The sequence below is a fragment of the Labeo rohita genome, chromosome 4, assembly GCF_022985175.1.
Source record: "Labeo rohita strain BAU-BD-2019 chromosome 4, IGBB_LRoh.1.0, whole genome shotgun sequence".
NCBI lineage: Eukaryota > Metazoa > Chordata > Actinopteri > Cypriniformes > Cyprinidae > Labeo > Labeo rohita.
The window spans coordinates 26,125,493-26,139,932 of record NC_066872.1 but is presented as its reverse complement, the minus strand read 5'-3'; the positions used below and the strand labels follow the sequence as shown (position 1 = coordinate 26,139,932).

At 37.6% G+C, this 14,440-nt stretch overlaps 1 protein-coding gene across 1 annotated transcript in view; it reads right to left on the bottom strand.

Annotated features, from left to right (window-relative positions):
• LOC127164468 (thyrotropin-releasing hormone-degrading ectoenzyme-like) overlaps positions 1-14,440 on the bottom strand; it is a 111,056-nt gene that overhangs the window by 88,605 nt on the left and 8,011 nt on the right. The window contains 1 exon segment of the mRNA XM_051108432.1: positions 11,904-12,030. Within this exon segment, the coding sequence (XP_050964389.1) occupies positions 11,904-12,030 (127 nt within the window).

Below are 14,440 nucleotides of genomic sequence, written 5' to 3'. Positions count from 1 at the left end.
TACATTGCTGCAGAAGTTTCGACCCAGTCTTTGCAAAGTGAACATGCAAAGAAGATCAAACACCCTTAACAAAAAAGGTAAAACAGCGATATAGGATGATTTCGAAGTTGAGGGAGAACATGAGATGGGAGTTTTTCGACATACCCTAACTGTCATGACCCGGAATCAAAACAGTCCAGGCAGAGTAAGACGAGCGTTTGGCATTAAAAAGTATATAAATTGTATATTTTTATTAAAATAACCGATCGTTACACTAGATAAGACCCTTCGTTCTCTGCTGGAAATGTTTACAACCGCGTTTGGGATCGTTTGAAGCCGCATTTAAACTGCATTTTGGAAGTTCAAAATCGGGGCACCATAGCAGTCCATTATATGGAGAAAAATGCTGAAATGTTTTCCTCAAAAAACATAATTTCTTTACAACTGAAGAAAGAAAGACATGAACATCTTGGATGACAAGGGGGTGAGTAAATTTTTTGTAAATTGTTGTTCTGGAGGTGGACTTCTCCTTTAAGGATCCAAAGCTACAAAAACAGCCTTGGCTCAACAAGGATACTCATACATCCAGACAGGAATAGAGGAAGGCTAAAAGAAAGTGGGAAAAAAGATCCAAGTATCTTATGAAATGATGAGAGATTTCATGGTGAGCAACCAGAAATCTGTTAAGTCTGTTTTTCTGACCTTATAGCAAAATGTGCATAGCCCTAGGACTCTGTACTTATTCTTACTATGCTTTCTTTTTTTGATGCTACACCTATAATCTGTGATAACTTTAGGTTTTGTTGTCAGTAAAATGACTACCATTTGATATTGTGTCCCCAAATATGCACAGATGAATCTGTTATTGACCCATGTTCAGCCTGCCTAGCTAGGTTTGAGCCTGTTGAGACGTTCTCCCAAAAATGAAGCCTTCCACATGTTCCCTGGATGTGGTGCCCTCTTGTCTCTTTGTCAAAATTCTGGGTGTCAGTGAACCTTTTGTTTTAGCAATAATAGTCACTGGTCCATCAATTTCAAGTCACTGGTCCATTCTCAAAATCAAAATGAAAAAGGCTGTTCTCCAAACATGATAACAGTGGTGTTATCCGCACAAAAAAGTCGGCAGTCTTGGTACTGAATGATCTTTTGTTAGCTGTGGATTCAGACGATTCTAGTCCTTCTGGATCTCAAAATCAAAATGAAAAAGGCTGTTTTGCTTGAAGTGGGTAGGAATTCAAGGCACCATGTTCAACTGGTTTTGAACTTGTTTAATATCTCTCTGATAGAACATTTTCGTTCTAAGTTAGGTTTTCTTTCTCTGTGGTACCATTAAGCTGTGGTGTACCTCAGGGATCAATCTTGGGCCCTCTTTTGTTTTCACTGCATTAACTTCCTTTTGCTTCCATTTTTTGGAAGTATAATACTGTATTCTGTATCATTTTTACACAGAAGATAGCCAGCTAGCCTTTTTTTTAGCTGAATGAATCTAAAACAGAAACTACAGCCTTTGGTCTCAGCATCTATCATACAGATAAACAAAAATCTAGGTACTTGATCTGTGAATTCTCATGCTCGTGTTAGAAATCTGTGAGCGATAACCGTCTACCATTGGATAAACAAATCAGTTTACTGCTGAAAGGTGCTTTTTATCATCACAGATTCATTGCAAAATTAAAAGCACCTTTTATCAGTAAAGGATTTGGAGATATTACTCTAACTACACCTGGGTGTGTCTCAAACCTCTTTGGCCTGCCTTCAAATGATACAAAATGCTGCGAGGCGTCTTATGGAATAAGGAAAAGGGAACACATTCTTCCTGTTCTGGATTCCATACACTGGTTACCAGTTGAATATCATGGTATATAATAAATGGGTTTAAATATATGTATACAAGAGGTTAAATGGCCAGGCTCCACAATATATCGCTTATCTCCTTCTCCAGTGGAAATACTCTAGGCCCTTAAGGTCTTCAAACAGATTGATGCTGACTGTGCCAAGGTACAATCTAAAGTTAAAAGGTACTGACGTTGAATATGTCTAATGCTAAAGCTTTTAAAAACCTCACTAAGGACAACATACACCTTGCAGAATCTTCAAAATGTTAATGATTTTAATGATTTGAATGCTCATGAGTCACTTGTTTGTCCTGAACAATTAAACTGGCCACTGTTCTTAAGAAAAATACTTCAGGTCCCACAAATTCTTTGGTTTTTAGCTTTTTTTGTGTATTCAAACCCTTTCAAACAATGACTGTATGATTTTGAGATCCTTCTTTTCACACTGAGGACAACTGAGGGACTCATATGCAACTATTACAGAAGGTTCAAATGATCACAGATGCATAGAAGAAAAAAACGATGCATTAAGAGCCAGGGGTGTAAACTTTTGAACAAAATGAACGTGTACATTTTTCTAATTTTGCCCAAATATCATAATTTTTATTTAGTACTGCCCTTCAGAAGCTACAGAAGATACTTGTTTCCCAAAAGACAAAATAAGTTAAATTTGCCCTGATCTTCAAATTTCAAAAGTTTTCACCCCCTGGATCTTAATGCATGTGTTTTTTTTTTTTCTTCTGAAGCATCAGTGAGCATTTGAACAATAGTTGCATATGAGTCCCTCAGTCCCTGCAGCTTCAAAGGACTCTAGAAAGAAAGAAAGAAAGACATGAACAGCTTAGATAACAAGGGGGTGAGTAAATTATCTGTAAATTTTTGTTCGTGAAGTAAACTTCTCCTTTAATTTGGTGCCTTTGAAAACAGCAGCAGCATTTGTGTGTTTGTGTGTGCGTGCTCCTACAGTGTGACGGCCAGCTTGACATTTCGCCTGGCGGCCGGACGGTCCATCTCCTCTCTGTCATAATCAATCCAATTATAGGATTACATCACACTTTATTGAACAGTCCTCTGGGAGCCAGTTTGTCCAGATCTAATCCGCATTATAAAATCAGACGCTTTCTGCGATTTGTGAGCGGAGGGATTCTTGAGTTTTTCACTTTGCTCTTCTCACTGAGCCCTTCAAATCCTTCTTGAGCAGCATCACCGTCCATCTGAGGGGCTTTATCCTTAAACCCATTTAAAGAGGCCATAAATACTTAAATACCATCATCTTCCATCATTTCCATAGAGCTTTATAAATCAGCATAAATAGACAGATGGCCAATAAACTACAGCTTTCCACTATGATGGGTAGATGTGAATCTGATGGATAAATGAAGGATTTATAAAGGGCACAGGGGTTTGTATTTCATATATTTCTTTTTTTCTCTCTTTTTTACAGTTGATCCTAAACGTCCAATCAGCACGAGCCGCCAGCCGTCTCACAGGTGATGAATGAGGCTCTAGTGCAGCTCTGACTAAACCAGTGACAGCGTTACTTTCTCAGACAAATGACTCTGATCTACGGCACAAACTGAGGCTGAATTAAAGCCTGTAATAGGCGGGAAGACGGGATCCTGCAATCAAACACAAAAGTGAGTGAAACTAAACTTCAAACACTTTGAGAACCACACACAAACACACACAACATAAAACTGCTTATAACAGCAAAAGTCTTTAGTGACGACAGAACCACGAGCCCTGACAGTGTGAGACCCGCTTGTGTTTAGCGGTGAGGTCAATATCATTAACACACACTCAGTAGGGTGTTTGCTCTTTAGTGTGCGGTCAATAAATCTGTTTATTTCACTCCTTTCCTTAAAAAAAATTCTGTGGTCAAACCATTTCTATGCCTCATATATTCCATGGCACTATGAATCATGGTACTGAATTGCACAATATATTGTACCAATGGTTTTTAAACTTGCCAATGAGCCAGTTGGGATATATTTTATATTATATTGCTAGTGAACACTAGCCAGAATAAACTCATGCTGGCCAATGGCCTGTTCAGGAGAGTAAAAACATAATCTTGATCTCACCTTGAAGGTGATACAGATACAGATGAGTCAGACAGCAACTGATTAGCATCTTCAGAACACCTGCAGCCCGTACAGGTGCAACTCATAGCTGAGGATTATGGGAAAAAGGCGCTCACACTGGGGAAAAGATTACACGGGACACCAAACTCAACTGACATCACAAGCTGCCAGAAACATCACAACCGTGTTCCCCTGCTGTATTTTTCAGTATAATCTCAAATCTGGATCCCTCAACCATCAGCAAACTTCCTTTTTAATCTTTTTAACAGAAACAGCAGAGTTCCTCCTTGCTGTTCTGAATCTCCATCTCTGCTTCAGGTTTGAGTCTCAGTAGGAGGCGAACAGAAATGATGGGCAGAATCGATAGAGATCAGAGGCTGTAGGTTTCAAAAAGAGGCTGATAGATGATGAGTCACAAGGTCTGTGACATCGCCTTCGGCCTCCAAACAAAGCAAGACCTCAACTCAGCAGAAAGAGTGAAACACGGCTCCAGCTTTCATCATTCCTCAAGCAGGATGAAAACACACACAGCTGTGATTAAACACAGTAAAGGTCATTGCGTTTCCTTGAATACAGCCGCACTGCTGGTGCTAGAGCGTTGAAAGCAGAAAATGAAGACCGAAGGACTTAATGCAAGAAATGAAAAGTGTGGAAATGTTGGATCACTCTTCATACTGCACTGTACTCACAAAAATCACATAAGAGACACGAGAGTCAGTTTATTCCAGCAGAGTTTGACATTAGCGTGCTGCTAAAGACATGACACACATACACAAGTATTGACAAAAAATAGTCAATTTTAATTTGATTTTATATACATTTACATTCAACATTTTGATATGGTCAGTAAGAAGGGTTATTATTGTTTAATAAATCTAAAACTAAAACCATAAAAACTTAGAAATAAGTTACTCTTAGGTTTTTATACTTGTTTTATTTAAGCTAGTTCCCAAGGCAACATTTCTCATTTTCATTTAGTTTAACTTGATATAATAAAATAACTAAACCTAAAACAGAACCAATTAATAAAATATATATTGACATGTTGAAAAAAAAAAAAAACTAATTAAAATACATAAAAATTAAAAATGAAAAAGATAAAAAATGAAATGGAAACTATAAAATGGAAAGCCATTCAAAATAGTAAGAACTATAAAGATATCTCAGTGATACTAAATAATGCCATAACTGAGCTTCTAAATGGATTTATAAAAAATATTAAAAAAAGTTATTTAAGAAAAATAATTCTGATCAAATCTAAAATAACATAACACAAACAATCTTAAATAAATCATAAAATTAATTATTTATAGTCAACATTCCTCAGGCTTCAGGAACGTGTCTATCATGTTTTCAAATGTGAGCAGAAATTCTCACCAGACTTTAGAACAGATTTAATGACACACTGTCACACTTGTGTTTCTCAATAACAACTGCTCTCGCTTTTCTAGATAATGAAGGCTTCTAGCTCGTACTGAAATGCAAAGCAAAGCTCATGTAATATTAATAAAGGAGCTGCAGACACCTGTATGTTTATTAGCATCTTCTAAAAATGAATGTGACAGCTCATGTGATTCATGACACCTGAGTATCAGCAGTGTCAAGCGTCTGCTTTGATCATGTGATCTTGTGTGATCTAATAGCTTTTTATGATAAACAGCAACCTAAATGCACATACACACTTTTTCATATTAATTCATTGTGAATGAGCTCTCTGGTAATGGAAAGCAATATAAAGGTCTCAGTCAGCGCTGGGAAGTTGTTCATTAAAATGTGAGGAAAGGGAAGTTAATAATGGTCGGATTTTTCCTTTTATACCAGACGAATGGAGAAATTGAAATTTTTGAGGCTTGTGATGAGGATTTGGATTTGTGCTCCAATAAAGAGCGATCTATAACCAAAATGAACTCATCAATCACACTGGCACATTTTACAATAATGGATACAGTTGGAATTAATGAATCTGATCCTTCTTCCCTTGAAAAGTCAATTCAGACTATGTTCTATGTAACACTCATAGTACATATATGGTGCACTGATCTGTGGGATATTTGGGTGACCAAATATTTATTGTTGTATAATGTTTACTGCTTCACATGCAGTCTTTTAAATAAGTGATATTATTCAGGCTATACTGCACAGTATGTTGTAAGCAGTATGCTATGAATCATTTTTAAACAGCCAAGAACTTTAAAGGTCAAAGGTCAAGTTTGAGAAGCACTTAGCAAACACTCTGTAAGTCGTTCCTCAGTAAAAGAAGAGAGATGGAGAGTGTCACTTTGTTAACATTCATCAGACACACATCAGCTTTGTGATTCTTTCATAATGTGCCTCATTTTTCATCTCTAGTGAAATACCCTTTCAGTTTTACAACCGTCACTTTCACACTGATGGTGAGTCGCTTTCAAAACGCCCCTCGTCCGACCTTGATGATTAGCTTTAATGAATTCTAGAAGAGATTACCATTATCCTTGGGATTTTTTTTGTATTAAGGGCCCGACCCGAAACATTCACACAGAGAGACGGGCAGAGATAGTGATCCAGACACAAAAATGAAGTATTTTAGCGTGCAGCTTATGCTTTAGTTTTTGAAGAAGTAGTGAGGGGTCATGGGTCATTTTTGAGTGATGAGTTGGGGGAGAAAGGACACTGAAAAAGTGAATAAGAAAGACTAAAAGAAAATGGACAACATCAGAGCTTGTGTTGATAATAAATAATAATGACGTGTAGAATAGAGCTGGAATGGCGCGGTGAAGAGTGACCTTGCAAAGGCCATGAACTGCAAAAATGAGTGAAGAAATAGACTCAGGAAAACAAAAATAAAAAAACTGTCCCATCCACCTCAAAACCAATCACTCAATAAAAATATTGTATATGCGGCATCTAAAAATGTGTTTGGTGTCGGTGAGCATCAGATGTCCTCAGACATCCTGCTGTCAGTCTTTAATATCTCAATCTCTCAGATTAATACTCATAGTTTGATCTCCATCTCTGGTGCTGTGTCACTGATCTCCCAAGACTGAGGAAATTACCCAGAATGCTCTGTTCTCACTATAATCTCATAAAGTAGGAGTGCCCCAAAGGTGACTGTGAAAAATGTCATCATTCCCATCCTGCGGTGGGTTCAATTAAATCTGAAGGTCACATATGTGTGATCTGATCTCTAGGTACATGCATGATTACATGATTGAGCCAAAGGAACTTGTTCTTGAATCAACATTCAGCAAGTTCAAAAGAAAAACAGCCGGAGCAGTGAACAGCACTGGGATTTGACTGGTCTGATTAGTTGGCGATGGGCGATGGAACTCTTCCCAGTGTTTAAACACTGCTGATTCTTTCTGCATTTTATCAGCAAAGGCAGATTAACTTATCTACATTTGTCATGCATTCGATTTTCTTTTGCTTTTGTCCTTATCTGTCACTCACATGGGGATGTCCAGACTTAGAAGAGTCCGGAGCGACTCGGACTCTTTTGATATATCATTGATCTCTCTTTGAAAAGCACTTACTGTAGATCAATATCTTAGGAAGATCACGTCCCTCTCAAAGGACGGGCTAAATGCTACTTCAAACGCTCACTGTCTCTTTCTGTTGACGAACAGATGATGTGCTCCATTACTGTCTTCACAGAAGCAGATTATATCGACACCAGCTGGCAAGTCGAATTTTAAATAAGAAAAAACGAAGTTGACAGTGAAGAATGTTTTTATTGATTAAGTGATATTTAACACCAAAAATGTAAATAATATTTAATATTTTCTCACAAAATATATATTTTTAAACAGTTTTTTCCTTTAGCTGGATGCCACTCATGTAACATGCTACCATTTAATGCATTTATCAATGCATGTATGTACATAACATAAGAAATGTATACCATTCAGTATCCAATAATCAATAGGCTAGTATTTTCTATGAATTTCCTTATAGCTGATTGCTCACTCAAACAGCTTTTTTTTCAACTACCATCTGAAGAGTCCATTTTATCATCTTGTTCTGAGTAGCATCTCATTTGATATACAAATTGACTCAGTGTTTGAGCACCAGATGGTGAACAAAGCTCTTGTTTTCTGTAGAATTCAACTTGGTCTGAAAATTAGCCATCAAGTGTTTTGCAGCACACAGATTTGTGGGGGTGAAATGTTAAAAGAAAGCGGCTGCAAACACTCACTGATGCCTGATGTATTTATTTATCCATTCAGCACGAGCTAAAGAGCGTCCTCACAACAACTCCCAAAAGCATCAGACGGTTTGATTCTCGCAGCTGAGGACACTTGTTGATGTAATGAAAGCTAAATGGATGAAGGGTGTTGTGGATGCAAACACACTCTGCTCTGATTCTTCATGGACTTTCATTCATCTTATTATCATTCTGCGTGTGACTCTTCTGGTAGCTTTTGCGTCAAAAGCATGAAACTGATTAGTGATCATCATACGACGGTATTAACTGCTACCAGACAACAAAGTAAATTTTCTCCACTGGTTTACATCATTCCTTGAATCTCTTTTCTGTCATTCCCTTTTTCACCCTCTTTGAGAGCAAGAGAGTGAGAATGAAAGAGAGGAACAGAAAAAGAAAGAAAGTGTTTGGTGGCTCTTTGTCTCTCATTTGCCAATCACAGTAGATGGTGGCTCTGATTAAGTTGCTCTAATTGGACTCTGCTTCAGATTCGGCAGGGGAACAATGGCTCGCTTTGATGAATGAGCCACGTTGCGTTTTGTGCCGTCGTTTCTCAATCTGTGAAAAATCGTTATGCCATTAGCGATGGATTACATGGATATAAAGAACTTAGTCTTAAGTCAAAGAAGCAACAAAACAAATGACTTAAAATCTCTAAGGTTGAAGAAACCTTAAGAACCGGATTTTGTGAGAAAATGCTTTCAACTGCCATAACAAGCTTTTAAAACACATCTTTGGTGTTTCAATGACTTAAGATGTGATTTGTCCCTAACTTTTCATTTCTCTGTATTTTGCTCTTTTGCATGAGCAGAATGACAGAATGTTCCTGTTTCGAGACCAGAGGGGCTGCAACTGCTTCAACACTCAACACACAGATGGTGCCTTTACGTAACGGATGCATTCATTACGTCCACATCATTTCTCATATGAAGCCGCACTTCACGCTGAAATCATCTCAACCCTGAGTTTAGCACTGACATGCAACATTAGAGGTACATGTCAAAAGTATATTAAGGTCACGGTTTGAAAACAACAGTTTCTTTGCACAAGCAGCATCTTTGACGTGACATTTTAACAGCCGGGTGTGAGCATCTTTTTAGCAGGTGACAAAATGAAGGTCGTTGAAAATCTCCAGCCTCATTAAATGGTTCAGTGTGTTTGAAAAGATTCAGTGAAACGATCCTGCAGGACGTCAATCAATAGAGCAGGAGTAATGAAAAAGACTCGTTAGCAGCACGAGGAGAAATTTTCAAGGATGCTGTTCCTGTTCAGATACTGTTTTTCACATGATATGTTGATATCAATATCATTATTGATTATCATGTATCCTGAACGGAATTTCCAGCTGTATGAAGCATACGGGCAGAAACTATTGAGCCAGTATGTCCAACACAATCTCATGCCAATTCAAACCTATTTTACATTATCGTAAATTGGAATTTGTATAGAGTTGTACAGTCTTTTTTGCAGAAATTCCTTACTCATAAAATAGTTACATTCTACTGTGGGATCGGCTTGGTATGATGACCTTTGTAAAAAGGAAGCACGCTTTAGCATACTTTCATAGTGAAAGTGAAGCAGTCAGTCAAGTTTACATTATTTAGTAAACTGATTTCCACTTTAATAAAAAATATATATATTACAAACATGATAAATGTAACCATTTTAAAGGAAAAAAAGGATGTTTTTTGCAGCAAAGGTGTTACCCTCTTGCAATACCACAGCGTGTGACGTCACAGGGTTGGTTTGCGTAAATTAGCCAGTGAAGTATTATAAGCATTTATTTACTTTTTGAACACACACTTGAAATGGATGAAGACAAGCTTTAAAGGACTATTGAGCCCATGACTGCTTACACATTTGAGCCGATATGGCGAGGAGACCAAGCAATAATATCGTTACGGGTGGAAGAAGTTGTGAACCCGCTGGTTTTAGGGTGAATAGCGGATTGGAAACAATACGTTTACATGGATACTTTTCAGAAAAGCCATTCCGACATAATTTTGTGTGCATTTGCTCAAGAAGACAAGAAAGAGAACTCAATTTGGTACTTGCATACTCGAGAAACTGTCAATCTAGCATGAGTATTGCTTACTGATGCTTCAGAAGGAGACACGATGCATTAAGATTCGGGGGGTGAAAACTTTTAGAATTGGAAGATCAGGGTAAAATTTAACTTATTTTGTCTTCTGGGAAACATGTATGTATCTTCTGTAGCTTCTAAAAGGCATTACTAAATGAAAAAATATATGATATTTAGGCAAAATAAGAAAAATGTACATCTTCTTTCTGTTCAAAAGTTTTCACCCCCTCTTGATGCATTGTTTTTTTCCTTGGAGCATCAGTGAGCAGTTGATATGCAACTATTACTTTCTGTAATAGTTGCATATGAGTCCCTCAGTTGTTCTCAGTGTATAAAGAAGGATCTCAAAATCATACATTCATTGTTGAACTATTATTTCCTCTTGTGGACTATATGTAAACATCTTTTATGTGAAATATCTTATTCAGGTCAGTACTAAATTATAAGTAACGTGCATTTCGTATGATCCTTCTTATTTTGGTAAAACAACATTTTGCAGATTCTGCATGGTGTATGTAAACTTTTGACCTCAACTGTAGGTGATTAGTTTTAACAGCAGGTAAGCTAATTGCATTCGCAGGTGAACATAAAATATATTACATACCACTAGTGGTGAACGAGCAAATATGTCTGAAATATTACATAAATTATATTGTTTGAAGCATTGTTTGTTTAATTTATACCTATTGTTATGAAAACAATGATGCCCACATCAGTAGGATTTATGTGCGTCTTCATATGTAATTTCATAATAACTTCTAATGTCTTTAAAGTATGGTTAAAGTGCTGCTGAATCTACTGACAAGCATTTATCTGACTAAATTAGCAAAAGTGCTATTTTCCTTATTGCCATTGAGATTTAATTATAGATTTAGTTTATAGATTTTTTTTTATGGGCGTATAGATTTAAAGTCCTAGAAAACCATGTTGGCTTAAGCTGGCCGCTGTGTTTTGGACGTGCTAGCTGGTTTAAGATGGTCATTAGCTGCTGCAAACTAGCAGACCGACTGCCGTGTTCCACAACACAGCTAACAGCTTAAGCTGGATTTACCAGAAGGTAAAAATGAGAATGAAAGAAATTCAGAAAGAAAATCACTGAAATGTACTTTGAATATTGAGAGGGTCTTAACCCGATTAGCAAACAGAGCAAATGCTTCCCACAGAGTGTTTAAGAGAGTAAGGAAACATGATTAATACTACATGCACGCTTAAATACACACTTACAAGCAAGCACACAAACACACGTTTATAGAGGAAGTGAGCAGGCGGGAGAGAAGAGTGACAGACAGACAGAAGCCCAGAGAGATTGATGACTATATTCAAATGAATACAGAGAACTGACAGGAACCCAATGGAGCGAAACACTAGCACAGGGAGAGTCTGATGTGAGCCAGTCCGGCACAAGCACACTCACACTTAAAACTACATACAGTAGCACACACGTCGATACAACGACAAACGCACACTTTAACACCACACGTGATGTGTGCTCTAATTCCCTAGACAAAACACAACCACAAACAGCCTAAAATGCTTTTAGGATCAATAAACGCAAGAACTGAGGTGCTACAGACACTCCTTCACCTTTTTACACGGGCACAAAACAGGAAGTCAGAATCGGCTGGCAGTACAAATAGAACCATAAAAATCACTAAGTTTCCCATGAGAAGAACATTTATGGGCCGTTTCAAAAGCATCACTGAAGCCAGACAATGCCGAAGATATTTCACCGCCCGTCTTACCTAATTTAGGGAGGGAATATTTGACTTTGAAGTAATCCTGGTAAAACTGCAAGAGTCTCTTGGTGATGTGCAGAGCGTAGTCCCCCGATCCGCTCTGGATGGCGTCAGGTCTGGCGTACAGCCGAATCTACAACAACGCAAAACATAAGAACAGAGAGAGAACAAAAGTCAAAGTGTGTCAGAAGCTGAATGAACTCTTGCACGGCTCTGGGTTTATCCCTAACCTGAATTCCCTCAAGGAGAATGGTTATGGACTTGAAAGATTAAGTTTCCAAGAGTAATCCATGGTGAATATATCTGCCAAATGCCTTCATCTGGCTTGTGAATTTTGCATCTGTCTTTCAAGTGCACTTTTCTCCACCTCTCATCCACTGAGCGAGGCATTAAAATGTATTACTGTCACCTACTCCACAAGTAAAAAATCCTTTACATTTCTTCACAGACTAAAGGAAGATGAGCTTTACTATTCTGTGTTTTTCATTACAGAATTTCTATTAAAAAACTACACTACCCATAATACCCTAAAGAGCAATCCAACAATCACCATAGTCACTTTTGCATGGAAAATTACTAGCATATTGGCTGTTTATTAGTATTTATAAAGCACATATTAATCCTCATTCTGCATTACCATATTGTAAATCCCTTAAACCTACCCCGTAACTTAACTGGTAACACTTTATTTATATTCCAATTCTCACTGTTAACTAGTTGCTTATTAGCGTGCATATTACTAGCATATTGGCTGATTATTAGTACTTATTGGTAATGTTTGTTTTTTTTTTTTTTAATGAAAACAACCGATCGTTTGCTAGACAAGACCCTTCTTCCTCAGCTGTGATCGTTTAACCACATTTGGGATCGTCTGAAGCCGCATTTAAACTGCATTTTAGAAGTTCAAACTCGGGGCACCATATCAGTCTATTATGTGGAGAAAATTCCCAAAACGTTTCCCTCAAAAAACATAATTTCTTTACGGCTAAAGAAAGAAAGACATGAAGATCTTGGATGACACGGGGTGAGTACATTATCTGTAAATCTTTGTCTGGAAGTGGATGCCTCCTTTGATTTATCTTATCAGGCTAACTATTAATACTCAGCAAATTAGAGGTTTATTGAGACAAAAGTCGTAGTTAATAGTTAATTGTGAAAACTGTACCTTAAAATAAAGTGTGACAGATTGTTTTTATGTTTATAATAAACATTTTGTACCATTGTTTCAATTGAGTGCTTTGCAACGCTTCATGGGATGAGTAGTTCACTCACACAAAAGAAGAGACAGCTGGGATAGTTCTCATACCTCTTTTGTTCAAATCAAAGTTTATAATTTTTTGATTCACCTCCGAGCTGGTTGGTTTGATACATGGCTTAATCTTTTATTGAACAACTCATATAATCCTTATCGACTTAGAAAAAAATACTTCAGAACCAAGGCCATTGAAAAAGTATGCAGCCTGTTGTATTGGAGTTATGGCGCTTTTTCAAACCGATTGCACTTTCATAAACCATAATGTTATTGGACTGTAGCTGCTGAAAACCTCCTCCATAAATGTATTATTAAAATATAATAATTTCCATCAGTTGTAAGCCAGCTGTTTAATAAAACAGCGTTTTAGATTTTTGTCTTTGAAACAAATTAGATTTCCATGGAAAGACAAAGCTTTTGTTTTATTCTGAACTATAAGTGCATGTCTGAGAGAGAGAGGAGAGAACAAGTGTGAGAAAGGAAGCGTGTGAGGTGCGACTCTGTGGGAAATGTATTCCCGCAGTAAAAATGATCTTGGACTCTTTTAGCCGAAGGCTGATGCACGGCACGGCTTTCTGAACGGGCATCCATCTAGTCAGAATGAATGTCCTCCTACACTAACAGAGTTACAGTGCAAAGCAAGCAGAAGGAAAGGCTTTGTTTCAGAGCCTGGCAGCAATGCACATTGAATTATGTGTTGTTTACCTCACATGTTGCTGGCGTATCGATCAGCTCTATGTCTGATATAAAGATGAATGGGCGGCACTTAGGGCTGCGGAAATGAGTCGAAACTCAATCAAATCAATGTGATTTTAAACCAACCTGTAATTAGACAAAGCACTCGAGTTGACAATCAAGAGGCGCTTCGTTAGTCAGCCGGTGTGGAGATTGTTCAATCTGACTGCTTCAGTTATTTGTTTGTTTGGTTTTGTTGAAGGCAGCCTGACAGAGACTTAAATGGGGTTAATTAAACTTTAATAGAGACCCTCCATGAGCGGCTGCTCAACATTGATCCGCTAACAAGCTCTTTCTGATGAAAAGATGAAGCTTTAGTCAACACGCTCAGCACTTGACCTGATATTAACAACCTGTTGAGTTATTATTCTGTATACGTATGTCTGCATGGCAGAGATACTTCAGGCGCTTTACAATTAATTTCTTCTTGTTAAAACATCTAGCTAGTCACCAGCTTGTGTTAGACTGGTTTAACAGCTTAACCAGAAGCAAACCAGCTTAAATCAGCCTGCAGAATGGACATTCATGTCGGTATAATAGGTATTTTAATTTTGAA